Below are 27690 nucleotides of genomic sequence, written 5' to 3'. Positions count from 1 at the left end.
TCAAGTGTACAAAGATTGGAGAATCTTTTGTTTCCTTTTTATAGCTTTGAAGAATTAACTCTGGGATGACATAGGAAGGGAGTGGTTATAGTTGAACTTGGAAAGCAACATGCCTGAAATTCATGTGTTACAGTCCTGATTGCAACTTTTCCACTGTCAATGTTATTTAACCATCCCTTTTTTTGGAGACAGGGTCTCACTTTGTTGCCCAAGCAGTGGCAAGATCACAGCTCACTGTAGCCTCCAAATCCATCCCCCCACTGGTCTCCCAAGTAGCTGGGACTCCAAGGGGGCGGGGAGGGGGTCTCGAACTCCTGGACTCAAGCGATCCTCCCGCCTTGGCCTCCCAAAGTGCTGTGGGATTACCTGCTTAAGCCACTGCACCCGGCCTATTTAACCATCCTGAAAGTATTTTACAAGATGCTATTAATATCAACTAACTCCCCGTGAATTGAGAGAAAAGATAAAGATGAGCAAATACCAAATACGCAAATAAGAAGCGCAATTAAAAAAAATCAATGAAATCTTCAAAGCCAAAATGTTTTCAGGAACTTTCAGGTACTATTCCCTGTTTCTAGGGACCCTGGGGTCACTCGCCACAGAAGCACTTGGCCTTTACCTTATTTCCTCTTTCTCAGCTGCTTCCATGGCTTCTCTGTCACTCCGACCAGCTCCCAGCTCTCAGGACAAGGGCCCTGGGCGATCTTTTAAAAAGGACGATTGGATGTCTTTCTAAAATTACAACCAGCACTTCACCGTCAAGTTTCTGGAAAGGGAGTTCCCTCCAGATCCTCATGGAGTGACAAATCTTGACTCTTGCTCCTGGAATTTTTCAGGCCCAAACTAGCGTTTCTACAATGATTTATTTGGCAAATGTGTCTTGATTATGGGTGGCTGAGGAGGAACATGCTTTTGTTAGGAACCGAAACTGGGCGGCGGTGAGGGCGTGTACGCAATGAGTCCTAGAGGGTAAAAATCAAGAGCGTGTGAACCGGAAAATGCCGAGACGGCCTCCCCGACTGGGACCGAAGCATCTGCAGATCTACCTCAGTGGAGGGGTCACGCCACAGATTTTGAAAACTGACCCTCTCTGTCTCCGTTTTCGGTTAAGAGTGGGAAGTGCCGGCCGGGTCTTTGCTGGAGCTTAGGTCTCCGGCCAGATTCTACTGCAGCATCGTACTCTTCAGGGCTAGAAGGGGCCTTTGAAGGTTGTTACACTACCCAGTCTAGGAATCGCGTGTACTCCACCACCGCCGAATTCCAGTCTGTGCTTAAATACCACCCAAACCAGAGAACTCACTAGTAGACGCCAATTGGGCAGCCAGACTTAGGGCTTTTCCAGACTTTCTGGCCCCAATGTCTGACACTGACTTATAAGGTATGAGGGGCTGGGGCGAGCGGGAGAAGTAAAGAGCCAAATCCTGCACAGGGTGCCTGCCTGGTCCCAAAACCTTTAAGGGCTGGGAGAGAGAAAAGACTCAGGCCGGGTTGGCATGCAGCGATCTCCCTAACCCAGTTGACCAGGTTCCAACAGAGTGACGCTTGCGCAGTAGGTCCAAAGTCTCAAGGCGCAACGATGACTGTCTGAGGGAGGGGCCGCTACGTCGCACAGCAAACAAGCCCCGCGACGGTTCCAGGACCCGGATAATCCCGCCCCCAGAGGAGAGCCGGAAGAAGGCGGGACGAACCGGAAGAGGGTGAAATGCTTTCGGTAGGCACTCCACGGCTGTGAAGATGGCGGCGGCTGCGTGGCTTCAGGTGTTACCTGTCGTTGTTCTGCTTCTGGGAGCTCAGCCGTCACCACTGTCGCTTTTCAGTGTGGGACCGGCACCCGTAGCTGCTGCCGACCGGTCCAAGTGGCACATTCCAATACCGTCGGTGAGTATTCACTAGCGTCTGAACCTAGAGGAGCAAGAGGTGGGGCTACGGCGGCCCAAGGGGTCCATGAAGGTTCCGCAAAAGTCTCTTCAAAAGGGGTGGGGTTGCCGGGATGGTCTGTGTGGCTGGCCAACTGGGACCCACCTCCCCCTGAAGGGGAAAGCCGCGCACTGATTAGGCTAGCGGGAATGTCAGGGCCACTTCAGCAACAGACAGGAGTGGTGGAGCGGCTTCTCATCAGAAAAACAGAACTTTCAGTGCCTGACTTGAGATGTAAACTTGATGTACAAACGGAGAGTTGTTTATGTTTCAGATTATGTTTCACAGAATCCAGTGCCCCCGGGTTGGATAAGAAAGATATGTAAATAGAGTCTTCATTTCTTTCTTTCTTTTTTTTTCCTCTGCACTTCTTGGTCCCTGAGTAATCCTGCTTACGAGATGGTTCGACTTCGCTTCAACTTTGAAATGGCTATTCTAAGCTTTACTGTGTAACTAGAAAGTATAGAGATTTTTAAAATGTGTTTTAACATGAGAGTGGTTAAAATGGAAGAAATAGTACTTAAAATTTAATGTGGTAAGGCTAATCTTTCATTTGGATAATTAACTACATGGGTTGACCCTTTCTGCCCCTTACCCATTTTAAACCTTATTTCAGTAACAGGTATAGTCCTGTGAGCAGACAAAAACCAGATGCAGGGAGGAAGTGCTGAAAAGCATTAGCCCCGTTAAACCTATGTTGGCCTTTTTGTTTCATTCTGCACTGCTCACTGATTGTAATGTCCAAATCTTATTTGGACTTTTGTGTATGGCAAACATTATACCTTTTGTTCAATGGTGAAGATTTTCAGGTGTTCAGTTAGGTGTTTGCTTGTTACTAAAGTGGTTAATACTTAAGTCTTTAGATTTGAAAATAAAACTCTGGTTATCTGCACACAGAATAGTTCATTTGAAAAAATGATTGGTTATTCTGAGCAGTGATTGGTGAGTAAAGGGAATGAACTGATTAAGGGGTACATTCCATAAAGATTTTAAGTTAAGTTGGAATTTCTAGCAGCCTTAGATAGTTATATGATGCTTTGGTAATTGAAGCCATCTGAGGCTAATTATCTTTGCTTTATCTTTTCAGGGGAAAAATTATTTTAGTTTTGGAAAGATCCTCTTCAGAAATACCACTATCTTCCTGAAGTGTGAGTTTTTGAATTCCATGAAGTTTTAATTTGAATTTTAAAAATTCATAGGTAATGTTTTAAATTACCTATTTTTAAAGTTCTGAAATCTAATAGTCTGGCATTATTTAGGTATAAATATTTTTAGGATTACTAAGGTCCTTTGACTGAATCATCTTCAAAGTACTCGTGTGAACTTTATTTTCTTCTTTTGTTTTTTTGGCGTTTACATTGCGTGTATACACTATGTATACATTATATATTAACATATAATGTATATATTAATATATGTGCTATATATACTACGTTGTATATACTACGTTGAATAGTCAGTCACATCTCAGTCGAATTACATTTACAGTTGATATGTTCTGAGAAAAGCATCCTCAGGTGATTTTGTCATTATGCAAACATCATAGAGTATACTTAAAACTGGATGGCATACTTAAAACTGGATGGCACTACACGCCTAGTCTGTATGGAACAGCCTATTGCTCCTAGGCTATAAGCCTGTATAACATGTTATTGTCTGAATACTATAGGTGGTTGTGACACAATGGTAAGTTTTTGTATATCTCAACATAGGAAAGTAGAGTACAAATACGATATTACAGTGGGACCCCCTTTGTATATGTAGTCTTTCATTTACTGAAATGTTACATAGTGCATGACTGTGATTATGTTGGGGTTGATTCCCTGCATGGTTGTTTTAATCTGTTTTGTGTAGATTAAAGAGGTTTTACTCTTGTGTGCTTGTTAAATGTTTACTGAAAACATGACCTAGGTTTGTCAGGCCATTGGCTGTGAAGGAATATATTAAGTAGATCTTTTATTTACAAAAGGAGTATTTTACTGCCTTGGAAGAGGAAGCTCAGATATGATCAAGAAATAGGGACAATGTAGAACAAAACTAGTTTGTCTAGTGGAAAAATGACTGTGTCTGAATCTAAAGTATCCCATTGTGTGTTAAATAAAGGTTCCTTTTAGTTCTGAAACTGGCTTTAATTTAGCGAATAATTGATTGTGGGCAGCTTTATTTCTAGATGAGGGATAAAAATCCTGATGATAGATGTGTGATTCTATGCATACTGTCTTCACGAAAGTGCAAAATTGTAAGTCATAGTTGGATGATTTTATTCTTTTCAGTTGTTTAATAAGTAACTATTACTTATTGCATAGACTGCGGGGAAGTGATAGAAAAATGTTCTTCCCTCATCGAGCTTACATTCTAGCGGGAGTGAAAGCAGCAGGTAGAATTTCTCTGAAGGGTATATGCTATGTCCATGAATATATAATCAGTCTCCTGACCAATGACTTACATTTGATTTAGATCAAATCTACTCTGACACTGGCCTTGTGAGATTGGTTTACTAGGTAACCTAATAACCCTTGTCTTTTGGAATAGTCTGACAGCCTGTTTGCTGTTCTATTCTTTTATTAGGTCCAGTCTTTTTTTCACTTGTAGTTTGATCTAGTGGTGTTTTGCCAAGTTAAACCAACTGCATTTTTTTTTTTTTTTTTTTTTTTAAATAGTGTCTCGCTCTGTCACCCAGACTGGAGTGCAGTGGCGTGATCTTGGCTCGCTGCAACCTCTGCCTCCCAGGTTCAAGTGATTCTCCTGCCTCGGCCTCCCGAGTAACTGGGATTACAGGCATGAGTCTCTATGCCTGGCCCCAACTACATATTTTGAAGTGTTTATATTTCATTGTTTTTGGAGGATTTCAGGCACTTTATTTTTTGTTGTTGTTTTTTGAGACGGAGTTTCACTGTGACGCCCAGGATGGAATGCAATGGCGCGATCTCTGCTCACTGTAACCTCTGCTTCCCGGGTTCAAGCGATTCTCCTGCCCCAGCCTCCCGAGTACCTGGGACTATAGGCGTGTGCCACCATGCCGGCTAATTTTTATATTTTTAATAGAGATGGGGTTTCACCATATTGGCCAGGCTGGTCTTGAACTCGTGACCTCAAGTTATCTGCCTGCCTTGGCCTCCCAAAGTTCTGGGATTACAGGTATGAGCTACCATGCCCGGCCTGAGACACTTTAACATTTACATTATCTTTTTCTTAGTTATTCCTGTGCTTTCTCATATTTACCAGTTGTCTTTGATTTTGTACTTTTTGGGGAATGGTATATAGCTTTCCATGGAATAGCTGGAACCATTTTTATTGTCTCTTAAAACCTTTCATTTAAGGTTCTAAATGTTGTCTTTTAACATAAACAGCAGTATTTTTGCTGCCAAATTTCCTTACAAGTCTCCTGTTTGGGGGATGTGTTCTTAGTGGCTTTTTACTAGTTAATTTTATCTCTGTATGGATTCTTTTGAATAGTTCATAGCCTGATTGCTTTTTACCATTTCCATAAATTCTATCCAACGGGTTAGATTTTTGAACATTCTAGTAGAGTCCTTTGAAAATGTGTTGGTCATTTAAAAATTAGTTTGAGAAAACAGTTTAAAAGAAAGAAAAAAAGGAAGCTTATAATTAGGTTACATCTTTTATTATGAACCAAAAGTAGATTCCTAAATGCAGTCATGTTTATTTTTGTCACATTTATATGAAGTAGGGAGTCTTTAGTGTATTTTTCCTTTCACAGCTAGAATCAGAGATAAAAGCGAATACTGACTTCCTCTAGCTAATCAGTCATATAGTCAGATTTACCCTCCCAAGTCTTCAGAATAATGTTTTGATTCATTAGAATACTGTGTTTCAAACTGTGTTTAATGAGTTTTATGAGGCTTCCATGATAACATGAGCTTCCTTGAGGCCTCTTTTAAGGTAGGCTTTGAAAAAAAAATCTGATACGCTTATCTTTGCTTTTGCTATTTCTACCTTCCACAGCCATGTTTGCTTTTCGTTCATTGCTCTTTCTGTTCTATCTTGATATCTTTCAAGGTCCAAGATATGAATTATGCTCTCAGTGGAACTATTATCCACTATTATGTATATCATCATTTAACACCATTTAACAGTTACGAATATTGCCCTGTGACATGCATTCCTAATTTTGTTATTCCTTGTCTCAACTAGCCTTTTGAAGGGTCTTAATAATTTGTTTCCATTCATTTCCCTTTTTGGCCTAACAGTGTGCCATTTTTATTTATTTATGTTTTTCGAGACAGAGTCTCGCTCTGTCACCCAGGCTAGAGTGCAGTGGTACCATCATGGCTCACTGCAGACTGGACTTCCTGGGCTCAAGTGATCCTCCTGCCTCCCTCACCTGAGTAGCTGGGGCTACAAGCAAGTACTACTACGCCTAGCTTTTTAAACATTTTTTGTAGAGATGAGTTCTCACTATGTTGCCTAAGGTGGTCTTGAACTCCTGGGCTCAAGTGATCCCCCTGCCTTGGCCTCCCAAACTTCTGGGGTTATAGGTGTGAGCTACTGCACCTAGCCCGCTCAAGAAATACTTAAATAATAGAAGACTGGCTTTAATTTAGGACTGCTTTATCACTCCCAGGTTTTTCCCAATAGAGATCTAGAAGTTAGGACTTTATGGCATAAAAATAGATCCACAGTTTCAAGAGGTTAAAAACTGCCTACCTGCTATTTTTCTATGAACAACAATACTTTTATCTTAATATCCAGCTTTTTTTGCTATATTATTTCAATACCTTATGTTTGGAGAAAGGATAGTCTTTGAGTATCTCAGTTTAGGGTAGGAAATAAATAGGATGCAGGTTAACAGTTTAGGAAAAATGCTTTTTTGGGGAATTATCTTTTGTTAACAAAGATTTTTTCTTTTATAGTTGATGGAGAACCTTGTGACCTGTCTTTGAATATAACCTGGTATCTGAAAAGTGCTGATTGTTACAATGAAATCTACAACTTCAAGGTAATGAACGTAAAATTATAGACTTTTCTTGGACCTTAGTGATTATCTGGTTCCAGTCTCTTGATTTCATGGAGGAAAGAGTATCATGTAGCTATGGAGGAGGAGAGCTGAAACTAGAACACATGCTTCCCAATTTGCAGACCATCAATTCTCAAACTTTTTAGTTTCAGAACTTTTATATTTGTAAAAATTATTGCAGACTCCAGAAAGCCTTTATGCTATTAGAAATTACAACAGAAAATATAGAAATATTTATTAATTTTAAAGTAGCAGTAATAAACTTATTACATGTTAATATAAATAACTGTTTTTCCAAGAAAACTACATAAAAGAGTACTATTGTTTCGTATTTTTTAAAATTTGTTTACTATCTGGCATAACAAGATCACTGGATTCTTATATTCCCTTCTTCACTCAGCCTGTTGCAATAATTTGATTTAAGTACATGTAGAAAATAATGACCTCATACAGATATATAGTTGGGAAAAGGAATGGTATTTTAATGGCCTTTTCAGATAACTGAGGATATTCTTTTTTGATTCTGTATGAAAACTCAAGTGGAAGTTTTTAAAGGTTAGTTGCAATGTGGAATCTGAAATATTAGTGAACTTTTTTTGTACTCTGATAAAAAAAAATCCACTGCTATGAATGTATCTTTCACCTGTGTGTGATCTTATAGCATCATTTATTGGTCATTTAGAAAATAGTAGTTGACTGAATTATATACATTTTCTAAATATTAACTCATTTCACATTTAGCTAAAACTTACATTGTTTGTAACTATCCCCTGCCCTCTTCATCTCATCAGTAGGTTCTTAAGTTTTGGAAGGAGTTAAATTCAGTGTAGCAGATACAGGTTCTTCACAATTCCAGTTTTTGCTTGAAATCTCAAATTTTATTTGGCAGTGAATACTGTCAGTTGTCTTCCTTGAGGTGACAGCCTCCATTGCCTATTTCCAGAGAAATATCTCTCAAATAACCACATCTGAGTAATGGTAGTTTTTCAGTCATTCTTTCAAGTAAATGTGTTTCATGAAAAAAATGATTAGTTTAACTCACAAGTCAAAGCAGTTGCAGAGTGCTTTATCTCAGGACAATAATTTATTGTATTTTGCATACTTCCATTTTGTCACCTAGATTATTTAAAAAGTCAGGTACTCAAAATGTCCAGATTTAATAACATTAATAATTTTTACTGTTTTATCAAGGATATTCTTACATAAAACTGGCATTTTTAAGAACTGCCAGTTTGTGACTGTGAAGAATATGATTGCTAGTACAATTAAGTGCCATTGCCTTAGTTCCTGATAAGGGGCAGCAGTTTTCCCCACTGTTGCTTTCGTAGTATCATTGTGAGTCAAATAGCATACTATTTTTTTTTTTTTTTTTTTGAGACGAAGTCTCACTCTGTCGCCCAGGCTGGAGTGCAGTGGCGTGATCTCGACTCACCACAATCTCTGCCTCCCGGTTTAAGTGATTCTCTGGCCTCAGCCTCCCAAGTGGCTGGGATTACAGGTGTCTGCCACCACACCTGGCTAATTTTTGTATTTTTAGTAAAAATGTTGGCCAGGCTGGTCTTGAACTCCTGACCTCAGGTGAACCACCTGCCTCAGCCTCCCAAAGTGCTGGGATTATAGGTGTGAACCACCATGCCTGGCCATGAAAATAGTTTTGACCATCTAGACTTTGTGAAAGGGTTCAGCGACCACACTTTTGAGAATTGCCATAATCCGGAATACTTGAGCACTGAAAATATATTGCTCAAAGAACAAAGCTGGAAGCATCACATTACCTGACTTCAAACTATGCTACAGGGCTACAGTAACCAAAACAGACACAAAGACCAGGGGAACAGAAAAGAGAGCCCAGAAATAAGGCCGCACACCTACAACCATCTGACATTTAACAAAGCTGACAAAAACAAGCAATGGGGAAAGGACTCCCTATTTAGTAAATAGTGTTGCATTAGCGTGCTGGCCATATGCAGAAGATTGAAACTGGAGCCCTTGCTCACACCATATTCAAAAATCAACTCAAGATAGATTAAAAACTTAAATGTAAAACCAAAACTATAAAAACCCTGGAAGACAACCTAGGCAATACCATTCTGGACATGGTAAGTGGCAAAGATTTCATGATGATGCCAAAAGCAATTGCAACAAGAGCAAAAATTGACAAATGGGATTTAATTAAACTTAAGAGCCTCTGCACAGCAAAAGAAACTATCAACAAAGTAAACAGACAACCTACAGAATGGGAAAAAATATTTATAAACTATGCATCCAACAAAGATTTAATATCCAGCCTCTATAAGGAAGTTAAACAAATTTATATGCAAAAAACAACCCCATAGAAAAGCGGGTAAAGGACATGAACAGACACTTTTCAAAAGAAGACATACATACAGCTAACAAGCATATGAAAAAAACAGCTCTGTGTCACTGATTATTAGAGAAATGCAAATCAAAATCACAATGAGATACCATCTCACATCAGAATGGCTATTATTAAAAAGTCGAAGGATAATATATGCTGGCAAGGTTGTGGAGGAAAAGGAATGCATATACATTGTTAGTGGGAGTGTAAATTAGTTCAGCCACTGTGGAAAGCAGTGTGGCAGTTCCTCAAAGAGATAAAAACAGAATTACCATTTGACCCAGCAGTCCCATTACTAGTTATATATACAAAGTAATATAAATCATTCTGCCGTAAAGACACATGCACACGTATGTTCACTGCAACACTATTCACGATAGCAAAGACATGGAATCAACCTAAATGCTCATCAATGGTAAACTGGATAAATAAAATGTACATATGCAGCCATAAAAAAGAATGCAGTACATATGCAGCCATAAACAAGAATGAGAGATCATTTCCTTTGTGAGAACGCAGAAGGAGCTGGAGGCCATTATCCTTAGCAACCTAACACAGGAACAGAAAGCGAAATATCACGTTTTCACTTATAAGATGGAGCTGAATGATGAGAACACATGGTCACAAAGAGGGGAATGACAGATACTGGGCCTACTTCAGGGTGGAGGGAGAGGATCAGAAAAAATAACTCTTGAATACTAGGCGGTACCTGGGTGATGAAATAATCTGTGAAACAATCCCCTGTGAGTTGAGATTACCTGTGTAACAAAGTTGCATGTGTCTACCTGAACCTAAAGTAAAAATTTTTTAAAAGGTATATATATAGAGTTCTGAGTTGAATTGTTCAGACCTTTTCCATTCTGTTTCTATCTCCCTATTTGCATTTTTTTAAAAAGATTGTCCTTCTTTTGTGCTTGCAGCAATTTTGTGCTCTATCTTAGTTTATGAGCATGAATATCTTTTTGTTGATGATGTTAATTTGGTCAAGTAAACTCTTTTAAGTATATTTTAATGTAACAAAACCCTCTACACTTTGGCAGTTTCCCAGTCTACTCAGAATTGTTAGTAGAACTATGCCTTGTGAGCCAAGACTAGAATTATGCCCTTGAGTCTAATAGTGTTCGATTCTTAGATACTTTCATATGGAGCCTTTATCTGATGCTGTTCATTTTTAAAATAGCAAACTCAAAATTATATTTGTACTACAGGTGAACTATTTGTTGTGCTCTTAGTATCTTATTTTTTGAAAGGTGAATTAACTACTCTGTATTATCTCTTTTTTCAGGCAGAAGAAGTAGAGATGTATTTGGAAAAACTTAAGGAAAAAAGAGGCTTGTCTGGGAGATATCAAACGTCATCAAAATTGTTCCAAAACTGCAGTGAACTCTTTAAAACACAGGTAATCTTTGCAAGTGGTTGGAGGTAAATAGAATAGGTAAAAAATGGAATGTCTGTATTTTTGGCTGTATCCTCTCCCACTCCTCAAGTATTTCTTTTGGTAGAAGTAAGTGGAAGCATGTTCTGATAGGTACATAGTAAGCCACTTACATACTCAACTCATCAAAGAGAGATTGTATTTTCCTTTGTGTGTAAAAAGCAAACCCCCATTTTTTTTTATGTGGTAAAATATACACTACATAAAATTTACCATTTTAACCATTTCTAAGTGTATAATACAGTGGCATTAAGTATATTCACATTGCTGTGCAGCCATCAACCCATCTCCATATCTCCAGTACTTTTTTTTTTTTCCCAAGGCAGAGTCTCGCTCTGTCCCCCAGGCTGGAGTGCAGTGGCGCAATCTTGGCTCACTGCAGTCTCCACCTCCGTCCAGGGTCCAAGCAATTCTTTCGCCTCAGCCTCCCAAGTGGCTAGGGCTATAGGTTCACACCATTACACCTGGCTAATTCTTTTTGTATTTTCAGTAGAGACAGGATTTCACCATGTTAGCCAGGCTGGTCTTGAACTCTTGACCTCAAGTGATCTACCCACCTTAGCCTCCTGAAATGCTGGGATTACAGTTGTGAGCCACTGGGCTGAGCCCCATGTCTAGTACTTTTATCATCCCAAACTAAAACAGCATACCTATTAAACAAAAATTCCCCACCCTCCAACCCCAAGTCCACAGTAACCACTCTTCTACTTTCCATGAATTTGACTATTCTAGATACCTCATATAAATAGAATCATACAACTTTTGTGTTTTTTTTTTTTTGTCTGACTTCTTTCACTTAGCATAATGTTTTTAAGGTTCATCCATGTTGTAGCATTATCAGAATTTCATTCCTTTTTAAGGCTAAATGATGATTTATGGTATGTATGTACCACATTTTGTTTTTCCATTCATCTGTTGATAGACATTTAAAACCTCACATTTTTAATTCTCTGGTCTCCTCATCTCGTTAATATGTTCCTAGAAAAATCAGGTCTTTAAAATTTTACTGCTATAGATCTGAAATCAGAAGGGTATCATCGTCTTAGAGTTCAATTTCACACCTTAATTTTGTAGAAAGAGGGAGATGTGAATAATCATATATTTTTCACGCTACATATATGTAATGTAAGTGGGATTCTGATATGAAATTTTGTCTTAGAAATAGTAATCTAATACCAATTTTTTTGATAGAAAAGTTTTATATGTGTTAAAAATAGTTATAGTAATTATCATCTATACTTGTCCTTACTATATTTAAAAATCGTTTTGGAATATTTAGCAGCTTGCCTTGAACTGTTAAATTACTGGAAGTAAAGTTTATTATTAAGAAGACAAATTTAATCATTGAATTGTAATTGAGCCTGGACATGGTGGCTCAGGCTTGTAATCCCATCACTTTGAGAGGCTGAGGTGGGCGGATCACCTGAGGTCAGGAGTTCAAGACCAACCTGGCCAACATGGTGAAACCCTGTCTCTACTAAAAATACAAAAAAAATTATCCGGGCGTGTAATCCCAGCTACTCGGGAGGCTGAGGTGGGAGAATCACTTGAATCCAGAAGGCTGAGATCGTGCCACTGCACTCCAGCCTGGGTAACAAGAGTGAAACTTGGTCTCAAAAAAAAAAAAAATTGATAGTTGATGAGCAGATGAAGTAATTGGTAATTGAAGGAAGAGTTCAGCTTTTATTATAACTTAGGTTTTATGATCTTGAAGGGAGAAGAAAATAGCTTTAAGATGGTGAAAGAATGGTAGAGAAAGCTAGAAACAATGTGATGTTGTGTAGTTGTATGTTTTCTGTTGGTTTTCCAAATTTATCCCTTAGACTAGGAGGATTGGTTGGTCTTTCCTGGATTTGATTATGGAAAGCTGCCTGTTGCCTCTGGTTGCCTGAGGCTGACTACTTTCAGATGTGCTATAATCTTTCCAGGGTCTTGGCTTATTGGTAAGATTTCCTCTCCTCCTCCAGTCTAATGTAACAGGTTGAATTACACAGTCTCATTACTCAGGAAGGAGAATGCCTCATCTACCGATAATTGGTAAGAAAGATAATTAGTGTAGTTTTTTTACAGGCATGAAATGTAGTGCGGTGGAAGGGAGAGCAGACCTAAGTGTCAAGAATATTAGGTTTAGGCCGGGCGCGGTGGTTCACGCCTGTAATCCCAGCACTTTGGGAGGCCGAGGCAGGTGGATCACAAAGTCAAGAGATCGAGACCATCCTGGCTAACATGGTGAAACCCCGGCTCTACTAAAAATACAAAAAAAATTAGCCGGGCATGGTAGCAGGCACCTGTAGTCCCAGCTACTCGGGAGGCTGAGGCAGGAGAATGGCGTGAACCTGGGAGGCGGAGCTTGCAGTGAGCCAAGATCGTACTACTGCGCTCCAGCCTGAGCAACAGAGCAAGACTCCGTCTCAAAAAAAAAAAAAAAAAGAATATTAGGTTTAAATCCTATTTCTTTGTCTAAAGCTTTGTAGTTTTGAGCCACATTTTACTCACCTGTAAAATGAGGGGAAGTGATCTAAGATTCTTCTATCCTAAGTATACATCCTATATCTAAGACTTTGTCATTCTTAAATGTTTATTATTCTCTTTTTTTTTTTTTTTTTTGAGACGGAGTCTCACTGTGTCTCCCAGGCTGGAGTGCAGTGGCGCGATCTCGGCTCACTGCAAGCTCCGCCCCCCGGGTTCACGCCATTCTCCCGCCTCAGCCTCCCGAGTAGCTGGGACTACAGGCGCCCGCTACCGCGCCCGGCTAGGTTTTTGTATTTTTAGTAGAGACGGGGTTTCACCATGTTAGCCAGGATAGTCTCGATCTCCTGACCTTGTGATCCACCCGCCTCGGCCTCCCAAAGTGCTGGGATTACAGGCTTGAGCCACCGCGCCCGGCCTAATGTTTATTATTCTCATAGAAAAATTGAATGGCCGTTTTGGTTTGATACTATTTTCTAGTTCCCAGCAGGGTTTTATTCACTTGTTTGTGGTTAATTGGAAATGTTTTGTCTACTGATGCTGTGTTATTATATTTACTAGTTAGGGTGTGGTGTTTTGTTTTAACCATTTCTTTGTATTTTCAGCTACACTTTTCTTCTAGTATTTATACACCTTTAATTTTTTTAGTTTTGTGTTTCTTTTATAGAGCTTTTCTGGAGATTTTATGCATCGACTGCCTCTTTTAGGAGAAAAACAGGAGGTAATTGTTTTCATTATGTATTTCTGAGAGTGCAGTAAAAACTTTGGTGGTGCAGGAGACACCCATGCTCGCTACATCTCCAGGGAGGGAGTGCTGCACCTGGGGAGCAGGCTCAGACAGAGGCTACAGGAATTTGGGCAGCTAAAAACAAGAAGTTCTGAATTAATTATTATTATTTTTTAATATTTAAAGGCTAAGGAGAATGGAACAAACCTTACCTTTATTGGAGACAAAACTGTAAGTATATTTGGGGATTTGGGGCATTGAACACATATTTTAGTTTTCTTATATTCATATATTTTTGAATTGTTCTCGCATATGATGCTAACATTTGAAGAGAAAGTTAAGTCTGGAAGCTGTAGACCAAAATCTTAAAAATGGTTGGATCTCTGGATGATAACCATGAGTGATTTTTAGTTTCTTCTTTGTGTTTTCTGTATATTTTCTCCTGTATACCTGTACTGCTTTTATAATTATCCCTCGATACATATCTGTAAACAGGAAGAAACTTATTAGAAATAAGAACTCTTAAACTTCATCTAAAATTATCTGTGATAAAATATAATTGAAAGAGAGTTTGGAAAATTGAAATAAGGTGTAAAACTGTAAATATGCCTTAAGTTTTCATAAATATGCATTGTATGGATACTATTTTCAAATTCATAATAACTAATCCCTCAAAACATCACCAGTTAAAAATTTAGAGGAAGGATGACAGCTATCAATGTTGGATTATGGTTTTTATAAGGCTGATTAAAGTTTTTAATTTTATAACCTTATGAAGGTATAGTATACATATGACAGAAGTTATGTTTTGTTTTGTTTTGTTTTTTGAGACAAGCTCTCACTCTTGCCCATGCTGAAGAACAGTGGTGTGAACATGGCTCCCTGCTGCCTTGACCTCCTGGGCTCAAGTGATCCTCCTGCCTCAGACTCCCAAGTAACTGGGACTACAGGCACATACCGCCATGCCTGGCTAATTTTTAAAAATTTTTTGTAGAGATTGGGTCTCACCATGTTTCCCAGGCTGGTATGGAACTCCTAAGCTCAAGTAATCATCTCACTTCAGCCTCCCAAAGTGCTGGGATTATAGGTGTGAGCCACTGCGCCCAGCCTAAAAGTTATTGTTAAAGTTATTATATTAAAGCATATAATTTAGTGGTTTTTAGTATTCTCAAGTTGTGCAAGCACCACTCAAAGTCTAGTTCCAGAATTGTTCATCGTCCCCAAAAGTAGCCCCATACTCATTGTCAGTCACTCCCCATTTTTCCTGCCCCCAGCCTCTGACAATCAGTAATCTATTTTCTGTCTCTGTATTTGCCTTTTCTGGACATTTTATATAACTGAAATCATATAATACGTGGCCTTGTGTCTGGCCTCTTTCACAGTTTCCACTTTGTCTTAACTTTTACTTCCTGCTTGCACAGAGCCTTAAGATCAGCCAGCGAGTGATTAGGGCCTTCTCAGGTCTCTCCTGGACCTATGCACAGCCCTGGGCATATGGCCTTCTAGATTTCCAGGAATATTTTGGAGCTTTCCAAAGTCCCTGTGGACATCCCATTCTTCAGTTTTTCCTTTTAAGTTTCCGATCAGCCTCTTAGTAGCCCCGGTTGGTAATGTCACCTCAGGCAGCTGTGATCTTGAAGGATTGCTATTCAGTGTGTTTGGCAAATGCTTTGAGTACAGGGCTGTTGACACTAGGTGATCTCTGAGTCAGGTCAGATAAAGACAAGCCCTGAGAATGGAGCTTTTCAGCAATTTGCCAGACAGCTCAGGTGATCAAGTCTTTTAGGGACCTCCAAATTTGTTGTTTCCTTTGGGAGGCCTACGTGAGCAGATCACTTGAGGCCAGGAGTTTGACACCAGCCTGACCAACATGGTGAAACTTGTCTCTGCCAAAAATACAAAAATTAGGCAGGCATGGTGGTGCACACCTGTAATCCCAGCTACTTGGGAGGCTGAAGCAGGAGAATCACTTGAACCCAGAAAGTGGAGGCTGCAGTGAGCTGAGATCACACCACTGCACTCCAGCCTAGGCAACAGAGTGAAACTCTGTGTTCCCTTCCCCTGTCCCCTTTGCCCAGTGGCTGCTAAGCTGTTGTTTTTCTCAGCTGTTAACGGTTTCAGCGACTTTGGTTTTAAGGAACTTGAGAGAGAGGGATGGGATTAGGGTGAACACAGACATCTCAAGCTTGCTTTTCTTTCCTAGATTCAGTTGCCTTTCTCGAAGAAACATTTCTTGTATTGTTGAAAGACTTTAATTAATTTCCAAAGTTCCAAAAGTTGATTTTGATAGTTTTTGCCAGTGTTTTTGTTGCTTTTATAGATGAGTAGATTTTCAGAGTTTCTTATTCTGCCATTCTGAAAGTATTCTCACTACCCAAACCCCAGTTTTATTTATACAGAATTTTAACTGAAAGTAGGTTAGGCATGACAATCTTTGTCAATTTTTTTAAACAAAAGATAGCCGTTAGGACTGGGTGCAGTGGCTCACGCCTATAATGCCAACACTTTGGGAGGCCAAGGTGGGCAGATCACTTGAGGTTGGGAGTTTGAGACCAGCCTGGCCAATGTGGTGAAACTTTGTCTTCAATAAAAATACAAAAATTAGTTGGTCATGGTGGCAGGCACCTGTAATCCAAGCAACTCGGGAGGCTGCAGGAGAATCACTTGAACGTGGGAGGTGGAGGTTGCAGTGAGCTGAGATCACGCTACTGCACTCCAGTCTGGGTGACCAGTGAGATTCCATCTCAAAAAAAAAAAAAAGAAAAAAGATATTCATTGGATTTTCTCTTACTAGTAGGCATATATTCACTGTGAAAATGGAGACGAAATGAATGAAAAGAAGAAAGTAGTAATCTATAGTACCATGCAGTGATGTATTTATTTTCCTAGTCTTTTGTATATGGGCATGTTGATATTTATTTTAAAAAGGGGATCTTATAGTATGTATTATATGACTTTTTTTGTAGCTTAGCAATATAACATGGACATCTCTTCAGTTTGGTAAATATTGTATTACATTGTTACTTAAATGCTTGTGTAGTGTCTTATTGTATGAGTACATTGCAATTTGTTCAATTCTCTATTCTTGAACATTTATGAGTTTCATTATCTTGGAATTTTATGCAGTGTTGTGATTAATATTTTAAGTACATTTGCTTTTAAGTCGTTATTTTCTGATCTCTGAAGAATTGTATATTGGGATAAGTTTTTAATTCTATAACTTAAAAGTAAAAATCCTTTGTAATTTTATGTTCTAATAGTTTGCGTTTGGTGTGATTACACAGAGCACATGCATATTAACCAAAATAAGATCATATTAGACACCGTTGTATAATTTTTTATTTTTACTACCAAATTGGTACATTGAATACTACTTCACCTTTTCATGGCTGCTTAGTGTTCCATTTTATTATGATTTTAATAATTAACTCCCAATTGATGAATATTTGGGTTGTTCCCAAATTTTCCCTATTATGGATAAGGTCATGTTCATAATGTGTAGCTGTATCTCTATGTACATTTATAATCTGTAGGCTAAATTCCTGGAGGTAGAATTGCTAGGTCCACATGTATGCACAGTTTAAACCTCTTTTTCGTAGCAATTTATGGCCCCAAGAAAGTGAGAGTGTCTTAGTTTGTTTATGTTGCTATGGAAGGACACCTGGAGCTGGGTAATTTATTAAAAAAAAAGAGGTTTATTTGGCTCACTGTTCTGTGGGCTATGAAAGAAGCATGGAGCCGGCATCTGTTTCTAGTGAAGGGTGAAACATGGTGGGAGGTGAAGGGGAGTCTGTGTGTGCAGATCACATGGCAAGGGAGGAAGAAGGAAAGAGGGAAGAGGAGGAGAGGACGTAGTGGACTCTTTTTTAATAATCAAGGAAGCAATAGAGGGAAAAGTCATTACTGAAAGGACAGTGGCACCAAGCCATTCATTAGGGATTGGCTCCGTGACCCAAACACCTCTTTCTAGATTTCACCTCCAACACTGGGGATCAAATTTCAATACGAAATTTGGGAGGACAGATATCTAAACCATAGCAGTGAGTTTCCATCTTTCCTCACAAAAACAATGGCTGTCATTTAAAATAGATTTTATGCAGTTTGTCTAGTTAAGCAATAATTTGTTGTTGTAAATTATATTTAAAAAATTATTGTTAAGCCAGGCGCTGTGGCTCACGCCTATAACCCCAGCACGTTGGAAGGCCACAGCAGGCGGATCACTTGAGCTCATGAGTTTAAGACCAGCCTGGGCAATATGGTGAAACCTTGTCTCTACAAAAAATGATGGAAAAATTAGCCAGAAGGTGGCACGTGCGCCTGTAGTCCCAGCTACTTGGGTGACTGATGTGGGAGGATGGCTTGAGCCTGGGAGGCAGAGATTGCAGTGAGCCAAGATCACACCACTTCACTCTAGGCAATAGAGCCATACCTTGTCTCAAAAACAAAAACAACAACAAAAAAATTATTGTTGAAGGTGAACATTCATTTATATGGATATTGGCTCTTGTGCTTTCTTCATTTGTCTTCTGTGCATAGCATACTTTGAGTTCTATTCAAGGCTTCAGTCTTGTTACAGTGATTAAAACTGGCTGAAAGGTGACCCTGTTGAATACCACAAGTAATATTTAGGAATACTTAGTCAAAATATAGTCAAAAGAAATGAAAGAATTAACTATCTTTTGATCTTTCTTCCTGAAAATTTGGTCCAAGGCAAATACCTTATAATCCTATTTAAAGGATATTCACAGGCTGGGTTCAATGGTAATCTCCGCATTTTTGAGGCCCAAAGTGGGTGGATCACTTAAAGCCAGGGTTTGAGACCAGTCTGGTCAACATGGCAAAACCCTGTCTCTACTAAAAATGCAAAAATTAGCTTGGTGTGGTGGGGTGCATCTGTAACCCTAGCTACTTGAGTGCTTGAGGCCTGAGAATCACTTGAGCCCAAAAGGCACAGGTTGTAGTGAGCTATGATTGCACCACTGCACTCCAGCCTGAGTGACAAAATGAGACTCTGTCTCAAAAAAACAAAAAGGATACTCACAAATTCAGTACCTCCTTCCTATTTCATTAAAGCTCTGATTAAATATATATGTTTATGGGCCGGGTGTAGTGGCTCACACCTGTGATCCCAGCACTTTGGGAGGCCAAGGTGGGTGGATCACCTGATGTCAGGAGTTCAAGGTCAGCCTGGCCAACGTGGTGAAACCGCATCTCTACTAAAAATACAAAAAAAAAAAAAAAAAAAGGAAAATTAACTAGGCGTGGTGGCGCACGCCTGTAATCCCAGCTACGTGGGAGGCTGAGGTGGGAGAATTGCCTAAACCCAGGAGGCGGAGATTACATTGAGCCGAGATTGTTCCACTGCACTCCAGCCTGAGCAACAGAGCAAGACTCCATCTAAAGAAAAAAAAACCTATATGTTTATGGAAGAAAGGTCCTCTGCATGTCCCTTCTTCTAAGGAAAGAATGATAAAAGAGAACACTTTAATATTTTGATTAACTCAGTTGTTTTGGATTTAAGCAATAATGTGATACATTTAACATTACAATTTAAAAAAAATTAATAGAGTTTATTGTTTAGAGCAGTTTTAGGTTCACAACAGAATTGAATAAAAGGTACAGAGAGGCCAGTGCAGTGGCTTACGCCCTTTGGGAGGCCAAGGTGGGAGGATCACTTGAACCCAGGAGTTCAAGAGCAGCCTGGAAAACATTGAGACCCTATCTCTACAAAAAGCAAACGTTGGCTGGGTACAGTGGCTCATGTCTGTAATCCCAGCACTTTGGGAGGCCCAGGCAGACAGATTACCTGAGGTCGGGAGTTTGAGACCAACCTGACCAACATGGAGAAACCCGTCTCTACTAAAAATATAAAATTAGCTAGGCGTGGTGGCGTATGCCTGTAATCTCAGCTACTTGGGAGGCTGAGGCAGGAGAATAACTTGAACCTGGGAGGCGGAGTTTGCGGTGAGCCAAGATCGCACCATTGCACTCCAGCCTGGGCGACAAGAGCAAAACTCCGTCTTAAAAACAAACAAAACCCAAATTACCCAGCATGGTTGTGCATGCCTATAGTCACAGCTACAAGGGAGGCTGAAGTGGGAGGGTCACTTAAGCCCAGGAGTTCAAGGCTGCAGTGAGCCATGATCATGCCACTGTACTCTAGTCTAAGCAATAAAGCAACACTCTGTCTCAAAAAAAAAAAAAAGGAGTGGTCCCGCATGCCCTGTCTATACCTGTACACTTAGCCTCCCCCGTCATCAACATACTGCGCCACTGTGGCACACAGTTATAATTGATGAACCATGTTGACATGTCATTATCAACCAAAGTCTGTAGTTTACATTAAGGTTCACTCTGCATTGTACATTGTATGAATTTTGATAAATGTGTAAAGACATCTTCACCTTTGTAGTATCATACAGAATAGGTTCAGTGCCTAAAAATCCTCTGGGCTCTGCCTGTTCGTCTCTCCTTTCGCCTTGAACTGGCAATCACTGATCTTTTTACCATCTTCATAGTTTTGCCTTTTCCAGAATGTCATCTAGTTGGAGTTGTACAAATATGTGACCTTTTTAGATTGGCTTCGTTCACTTAGTAATATGCATTTAAGGTTCCTCCATGTCTTCTGGTGGCTTGATAGTTCATTTCCTTTTAGTGCTGAATCATATTCCATTGTTTGGATATATCACAGTTTATCCATTCATCTATTGAAGGACATCTTGATTGCTTTCAGATTATAACAATTATAGATAAAGCTGTTGTAAACATTTGTGTCCAGGGTTTTATGTGGACGTAAGTTTTCAACTCATCTGGGTAACTATCAAGGGCATGATTGCTAGATTGTATGGTAAGAGTATGTTTAGTTTTGTAACCATTGCAATTTTGACAACGCAGTGCTTAATCAAAAATAGCATGTTCTGGCAACAAAACTACTCTTGTAGGCTGTCTATCTGACAGCATCAATAATGGATTGTCACTTGTAGCTTTAATTACCTTACTCATGGGGTTAAAAAGTTCTGTTGAAGGGCACTTAAAATTTTGAGATCATACCATGAAGACAGTGCTTTAAAAATAATTCTGTTCACAAGCTAGTGGTAGACTGTGAAAAAGGGAAAAAAAGAAAAAAATAGTTCTGTTATGGAGAACAAAATAATTAATAGTTGAGATGGTAGTTAAGAGCCCAGGCTCTGGGGTCAGGTGTCCTAGATTTTGAAATCCCAACTTCATAACTTAATATTTCCCTTGGAAATGTTATTGTGCTTCAGTTTCTTACATAATAAAATGGAGCTAATAAGAATGATATTACCAAGAATTGTCGAGTAGCGAAGTCCAGGTCTCCATGCTTCCACAAAAACAACTAGTAAACTGATGAAAACTGTCACATGCAACTTTCACACAACTTTGAAATCGAGCCAAAACTTAAATAAGGAAAAAGTTCAAGAAAGAAAGAAGCTGCTACATTACATTAAGAAAGTGCTGTGATATTGTAATTTGTTTACCATACCCTCCTTCCCAGTTCAGAGGCAGGAAGATGGCAACCCACAGTCATGGTGCAGGTCACTAGTGCCAGGGGAACTAATACAGACCTTTTTCTTAAAGACTTGCCATTGTGTGTTTTCACCTGTCTGGAGGCTCCCTGAAGGACCCGTGCAAGGACTTGCCTCTGTTTTCCCCAATTTAGAGTGTTCCCAGGGCTGGAGTGGCTTCCTGGGTTGTGTTTGCCAAAAGCATTTGAAGACAGAAGTATTGTGTACATAGGGAAGGGGATAACAGTGGGGATAAGCAATAGAGAGACTGTCAAGCATGAGAAGGAAAGGGTCCAGAAAGGAGATTTGTGGAAGAACAAGGCTTTTTAAAGCTTCTGTGTATATTGAGGTATGAAGAAAGCCATGTATATTCTCACGACTGGACATATGATCAGAAAAGACCTTAGATGACCTTAAGCTTTCATTCTGGCTAACCTTCAGGCTCTGTACAAGCAAAAAGTGAAGACTAAGGAACAGCTTTAATTGGCCCAGCTAAGCATTGAAGGATTGCCCCAGGGTGCAAAGACTGGGAGAATATTCTGTTCTTTTTTGTCTTTGGCTCCTGGTGTTTAAGAAATCTTTGTCAAAACACTAGCTGACCGCTAAGCTAAAGGAATATAGATTCCAGTAGCCACACAGGTCTAAGAATGCAGACTTTAAAAAAATGGTTTAGAAAAGTTACGGAGTAAAAGAGACAACCCATATTATTACCAGCTAACAAACCCCAAGGAAGGGGCAGATTGTGGTTTCCAGAGTTGTCACTTTATAACATTTAGTTTTCAGTGGAGAATTATGAGGCATCCATATAAACAAAGTATGGCATATTTACAGGATTAAAAAAGTATACATGCTTCGAAGAGGAAGCCTCAGCATTAGACTCACCAGACCAAAGATTTTAAATGAACTGTCTTAAATATGCTTAAAGAGCTAAAAATAAAAAAAACCATGGATGAAGAACCTAAAGGAAACCAGGAGAACATAGAGATAAAAATGATAAAAAGAATGAAGGTGAGCCTGAGAGACCTATGGGACACCCTTAAGTGTATCAACATCCACATAGTAGGAATTCATCAGAGGGAGAAGAGAGAGAGAAAGGTATGGAAAGAATATTTGAAGGAATAATGCCCAGCAACTTCCTAAATTTGATGAAATTATGAATTTCAGAAAAATTGAGAATCTCACAGATCTCAAACTACAACCAGGAATGAAAAAGTAAAATGTTTTATGTCCATAAAATGGAATATCATTCATCTATAAAAATGAATGGGAGCTGGATTCCAAGATGGCCGAATAGGAACAGCTCTGTCTGCAGCTCCCAGCATGATTGACACAGAAGATGGGTGATTTCTGCATTTCCACCTGAGATACCTGGTTCATCTCACTGGGACTGGTTGGATAGTGGGTGCAGCCCACGGAGGGCAAGCCAAAGCAGGGCGGGGCATCGCCTCACCCGGGAAGTGCAAGGGGTCAGGGATATCCCTTTCCTAGCCAAGGGAAGCCGTGATAGACTGTACCGGGAAAATCGGGACCCTCCCACCTTAACACTGCACTTTTCCAATGGTCTTAGCAAAGGGCACACCAGGAGATTATATACCGCACCTGGCTCAGCGGGTCCCACACCCACGGAGCCTTGCTCACTGCTAGCGCAGCAGTCCCAAATAGAACTGTGAAGTGGTAGCCTGGCTGGGGAAGGGGCGTCGCCATTGCTGAGGCTTGAGTAGGTAAAGCGGCCAGGAAGTTCACATTGGGTGGAGCCCACCACAGCTCAGCGAGGCCTGCCTTCCTCTGTAGACTCCAGCTCTGGGGGCAGGGCATAGCTGAACAAAAGGCAGCAGAAACTTCTGCAGACTTAAACATCCCTGTCTGACAGCTCTGAAGAGAGCAGTGGTTCTCCCAGCACAGTGTTTGAGCTCTGAGAATGGACAGACTGCCTCCTGAAGTGGGTCCCTGACCCCCGTGTTGCCTGACTGGGAGACACATCCCAATAGGGGCCAGCTGATGCTTCATACAGCCAGGTGCTCCTCTGAGACGAAGCTTCCAGAGGAAGGATCAGGCAGCAACATTTACTGTTCTGCAGCCTCCGCTGGTGATAACCAGGCAAACGGTGTGGAGTGGACCTCCAGCAAACTCCAACAGACCTGCAGCTGAGGGACCTGACTCTTAGAAGGAAAACTAACAAACAGAAAGGAATAGTATCAACATCAACAAAAAGGACATCCACACCAAAACCCCATCTGTAGGTCACCAACATCAAAGATCAAAGGTAGATAAAACCAGAAAGATGGGGAGAAACCAGAGCAGAAAAGCTGAAAATTCTCAAAACCAGAGCACCTCTTCTCCAAAGGCTCGCAGCTCCTCGCCAGCAACGGAACAAAGCTGGACAAAGAATGAATTTGACGAGTTGACAGAAGTAGGCTTCAGAAGGTCAGTAATAACAAACCTCTCCAAGCTAAAGAAGGATGTTCGAACCCATTGCAAGGAAGCTAAAAACCTTGAAAAAAGATTAGACAAATGAATAAACAGCGTAGAGAAGACCTTAAATGACCTGATGGAGCTGAAAACCATGGCACGAGAACTACGTGACGCATGCACAAGCTTCAGTAGCCAATTTGATCAACTGGAAGAAGGGGTATCAGTGATTGAAAATCAAATGAATGAAATGAAGCAAGAAGAGAACTTTAGAGAAAAAAGAGTAAAAAGAAATGAACAAAGCCTCCAAGAAGTACGGGACTGTGTGAAAAAAGAGCAAATCTACAACTGATTGGTGTACCTGAAAGTGACGGGGAGAATGGAACCAAGTTGGAAAACACTTTTCAGGATATTATCTAGGAGAACTTCCCCAACCTAGCAAGGCAGGCCAACATTCAGATTCAGGAAATACAGAGAATGCCACAAAGATACTCCTTGAGAAGAGTAACCCAAAGACACATAATTGTCAGATTCACCAAGATTGAAATGAAAGAAAAAAATTAACTGTTAAGGGCAGCCAGACAGAAAGGTCGGGTTGCCCACAAAGGGAAGGCCATCAGACAAACAGCGGATCTCTCGGCAGAAACTCTACAAGCCAGAAGAGAGTGGGGGCCAATATTCAACATTCTTAAAGAATTTTCAACCCAGAATTTCATACCCAGCCAAACTAAGCTTCATAAGCAAAGGAGAAATAAAATCCTTTACAGGCAAGCAAATGCTGAGAGATTTTGTCACCACCAGGCCTGCCTTACAAGAGCTCCTGAAGGAAGCACTAAACGTGGAAAGGAACAACTGGTACCAGCCACTGCAAAAACATGCCAAATTGTAAAGACCATCGATGCTAGGAAGAAACTACATTAACTAATGGGCAAAATAAGCAGCTAGTATCATAATGACAGAATCAAATTCACACATAACAATATTAACCTTAAATGTAGACGGGCTCAATGCCCCAATTAAAAGACAAGACTGGCAAATTGGATAAAGAGTCAGGACCCATCAGTGTGCTGTATTCAGTAGACCCATCTCACGTGCAGAGACACACATAGGTTCAAAATAAAGGGATGGAGGAAGATCTACCAAGCAAAGGGAAAGCAAAAAAAAAAAAAAAAAAAAAAAGCAGAGGTTGCAATCCTAGTCTCTGATAAAACAGACTTTAAACCAACAAAGATCAAAAGAGACAAGGCCACTACATAATGGTAAAGGGGTCAATTCAACAAGAAGAGCTAACTATCCTAAATATATATGTACCTGATATAGGAACACCCAGATTAATAAAGCAAGTCCTTAGAGACCTAGAAAGAGACTTAGACTCCCACACAATAATAATGGGAGACTTTAACACCCCACTGTCAGATCAACGGGACAAAGTTATCAAGGATATCCAGGACTTGAACTCAGCTCTGCACCAAGCAGACCTAATAGACGTCTACAGAACTCTCCACCCCAAATAAACAGAATGTGCATTCTACTCAGCACCACATCACACTTATTCCAAAATTGACCACAGAGTTGGAAGTAAAGCACTCATTGACAAATGTGAAAGAACAGAAGTCACAACAGACAGTCTCTCAGACCACAGTGCAATCAAATTAGAACTCAGGATTAAGAAACCCACTCAAAACTGCACAACTATTTGGAAACTGAACAACCTGCTTCTGAATGACTGCTGGGTAAATAACAAAATGAATCTCAGGATCAATATCGTGAAAATGGCCATACTGCCCAAGGTAATTTACAGATTCAATGCCATCCCCATCAAGCTACCAATGACTTTCTTCACAGAATTGGAAAAATAAAGTTCATATGGAACCAAAAAAGAGCCCACATTGCCAAGACAATCCTAAACATAAAGAACAAAGCTGGAGGCATCACGCTGCCTGACTTCAAACTATACTACAAGGCTACAGTAACCAAACATCATGGTGCTGGTACCAAAACAGACATATAAACCAATCGAACAGAACAGAGGGCACAGAAATAACACCACACATCTACAACCATCTGATCTTTGACAAACCTGACAAAAACAAGAAATGGGGAAAGGATTCCCTATATAATAAATGGTGCTGGGAAAACTGGCTATCCATATGTAGAAAGCTGAAACTGGATCCCTTCCTTACACCTTATACAAAAATTAATTCAAGATGGATTAAAGACTTAAATGTGTGACCTAAAACCATAAAAACCCTGGAAGATAACTTAGGCAATACCATTCAGGACAGAGGCATGGGCAAGGACTTCATAACTAAAACCCCAAAAGCAATGGCAACAAAAGCCAAAATAGATAAATCGGATCTAATTAAACTAACGAACTTCTGCACAACAAAAGAAACTGCCATCAGAGTGAACAGGCAACCTACAGAATAGGAGAAAATTTTTGCAATCTACCCATCTGACCAAGGGCTAATATCCAGAATCTACAAAGAACTCAAATTTACACGAAAAAATCAACCCCATCAAAAAGTGGGCAAAGGATATGAACAGACACTTTTCAAAAGAAGACATTTATGCAGCCAACAGACACATGAAAAAATGCTCATCATCACTGGTCATCAGAGAAATGCAAATCAAAACCACAGTGTAATACCATCTCACACCAGTTAGAATGGTGATCATTGAAAAGTCAGGAAACAACAGATGCTGGAGAGGAAGTGGAGAAATAGGAACACTTTTACACTGTTGGTGGTAGTGTAAACTAGTTCAACCATTGTGGAAGACAATGTGGCGATTCCTCAAGGATCTAGAACTAGAAATACCATTTGACCCAGCCATCCCATTACTGGGTATATACCCAAAGAATTATAAATCATGCTGCTATAAAGACACATGCACATGTATGTTTATTGTGACGCTATTCACAATAGCAAAGACTAGGAACCAACCCAAATGTCCATCAGTGAGAGACTGGATTAAGAAAATGTGGCACATATACATCATGGAATACTATGCAGCCATAAAAAAGGATGAGCTTGTGTCCTTTGTAGGGACATGGATGAAGCTGGAAACCATCATTCTGAGCAAACTATCACAAGGACAGAAAACCAGATACCGCATGTTGTCATTCATAGGTGGGAACTGAACAGTGAGAATACTTGGACACAGGGCGGGGAACATCACACACTGGGGCCTGTCGTCGGGTGGAGGAATGGGGGAGGGATTGCATTAGGAGAAATAACTAATATAAATGATGAGTCAATGGGTGCAGCAAACCAACATGGTACATGTATACATATGTAACAAACCTGCACTTTGTGCACTCGTACCCTAGAATTTAAACTATAATAACAAACAACAACAGCAACAACTTGGGTCTCAGTACTTAGAAAACAGCCATGATCAATAAAATATTTGCCAATTCCTTCAACTCAAAAAAAAAAAAAAAAAAGAATGACGCACTGATACATACAACAATATAGATGAACCCTGAAAACATGTTAAGTGGGAGAAGCCGGACACATTTATATGAAATGACCGTAATAGATGACTCCATGGAGACAGGAGGTAAATAAGTGAGAAGAGGAAGAAATGGGGAGCTACCTGCTTAATGAATACAGGGTCTCCTTTTCGGTTGATGAAAATGTTTTAGAACTAGATAGAGGTGATATTTGCACATCATTGTGCTTCTACCACATATCACTGATTTATACACATTAAAATTGTGAATTTTATGTAAAATTTAGTTTACAAAGGAGTTAATAATAATACCTATCTGATAGGGCTGCTTTGAGGATTTAAAAAGGTAATAAATGGGCCGGGCACAGTGGCTCACACCTTAATCCCAGCACTTAGGGAGGGCAAGGTGGTGGA

The 27690-nt window shown here is 39.9% G+C and overlaps 2 protein-coding genes across 6 annotated transcripts in view; one reads left to right on the top strand and one right to left on the bottom strand.

Annotated features, from left to right (window-relative positions):
• Positions 1-1910, bottom strand: part of GANC (glucosidase alpha, neutral C) — an 88434-nt gene extending 86524 nt beyond the window's left edge. Inside the window, exons 1-2 of one of the 2 annotated variants that reach the window (XM_025389686.1) lie at positions 1689-1910; positions 620-962 (exon numbers count right to left, since the gene is read on the bottom strand). In XM_025389686.1, the coding sequence (XP_025245471.1) occupies positions 620-648 (29 nt within the window). In that variant the 5' untranslated portion in view covers positions 649-962; positions 1689-1910. Of the gene's footprint in view, positions 1-619; positions 963-1085; positions 1476-1688 lie in introns of those variants that run through there. The other variant, XM_025389688.1, reaches the window with a different exon arrangement.
• Positions 1549-27690, top strand: part of TMEM87A (transmembrane protein 87A) — a 63179-nt gene continuing 37037 nt past the window's right edge. Inside the window, exons 1-7 of one of the 4 annotated variants that reach the window (XM_025389703.1) lie at positions 1549-1878; positions 3005-3065; positions 6792-6877; positions 10540-10653; positions 13826-13879; positions 14072-14116; positions 16089-18157. In XM_025389703.1, the coding sequence (XP_025245488.1) occupies positions 1735-1878; positions 3005-3065; positions 6792-6877; positions 10540-10653; positions 13826-13879; positions 14072-14116; positions 16089-16130 (546 nt within the window). In that variant the 5' untranslated portion in view covers positions 1549-1734 and the 3' untranslated portion in view covers positions 16131-18157. Of the gene's footprint in view, positions 1879-3004; positions 3066-6791; positions 6878-10539; positions 10654-13825; positions 13880-14071; positions 14117-16088; positions 18158-27690 lie in introns of those variants that run through there. The other 3 variants (XM_025389701.1, XM_025389700.1, XM_025389702.1) reach the window with 3 other exon arrangements.

This window comes from Theropithecus gelada, chromosome 7a (assembly GCF_003255815.1).
Source record: "Theropithecus gelada isolate Dixy chromosome 7a, Tgel_1.0, whole genome shotgun sequence".
Classification (NCBI taxonomy): domain Eukaryota; kingdom Metazoa; phylum Chordata; class Mammalia; order Primates; family Cercopithecidae; genus Theropithecus; species Theropithecus gelada.
This window is presented reverse-complemented; position numbering and strand designations above follow the sequence as displayed.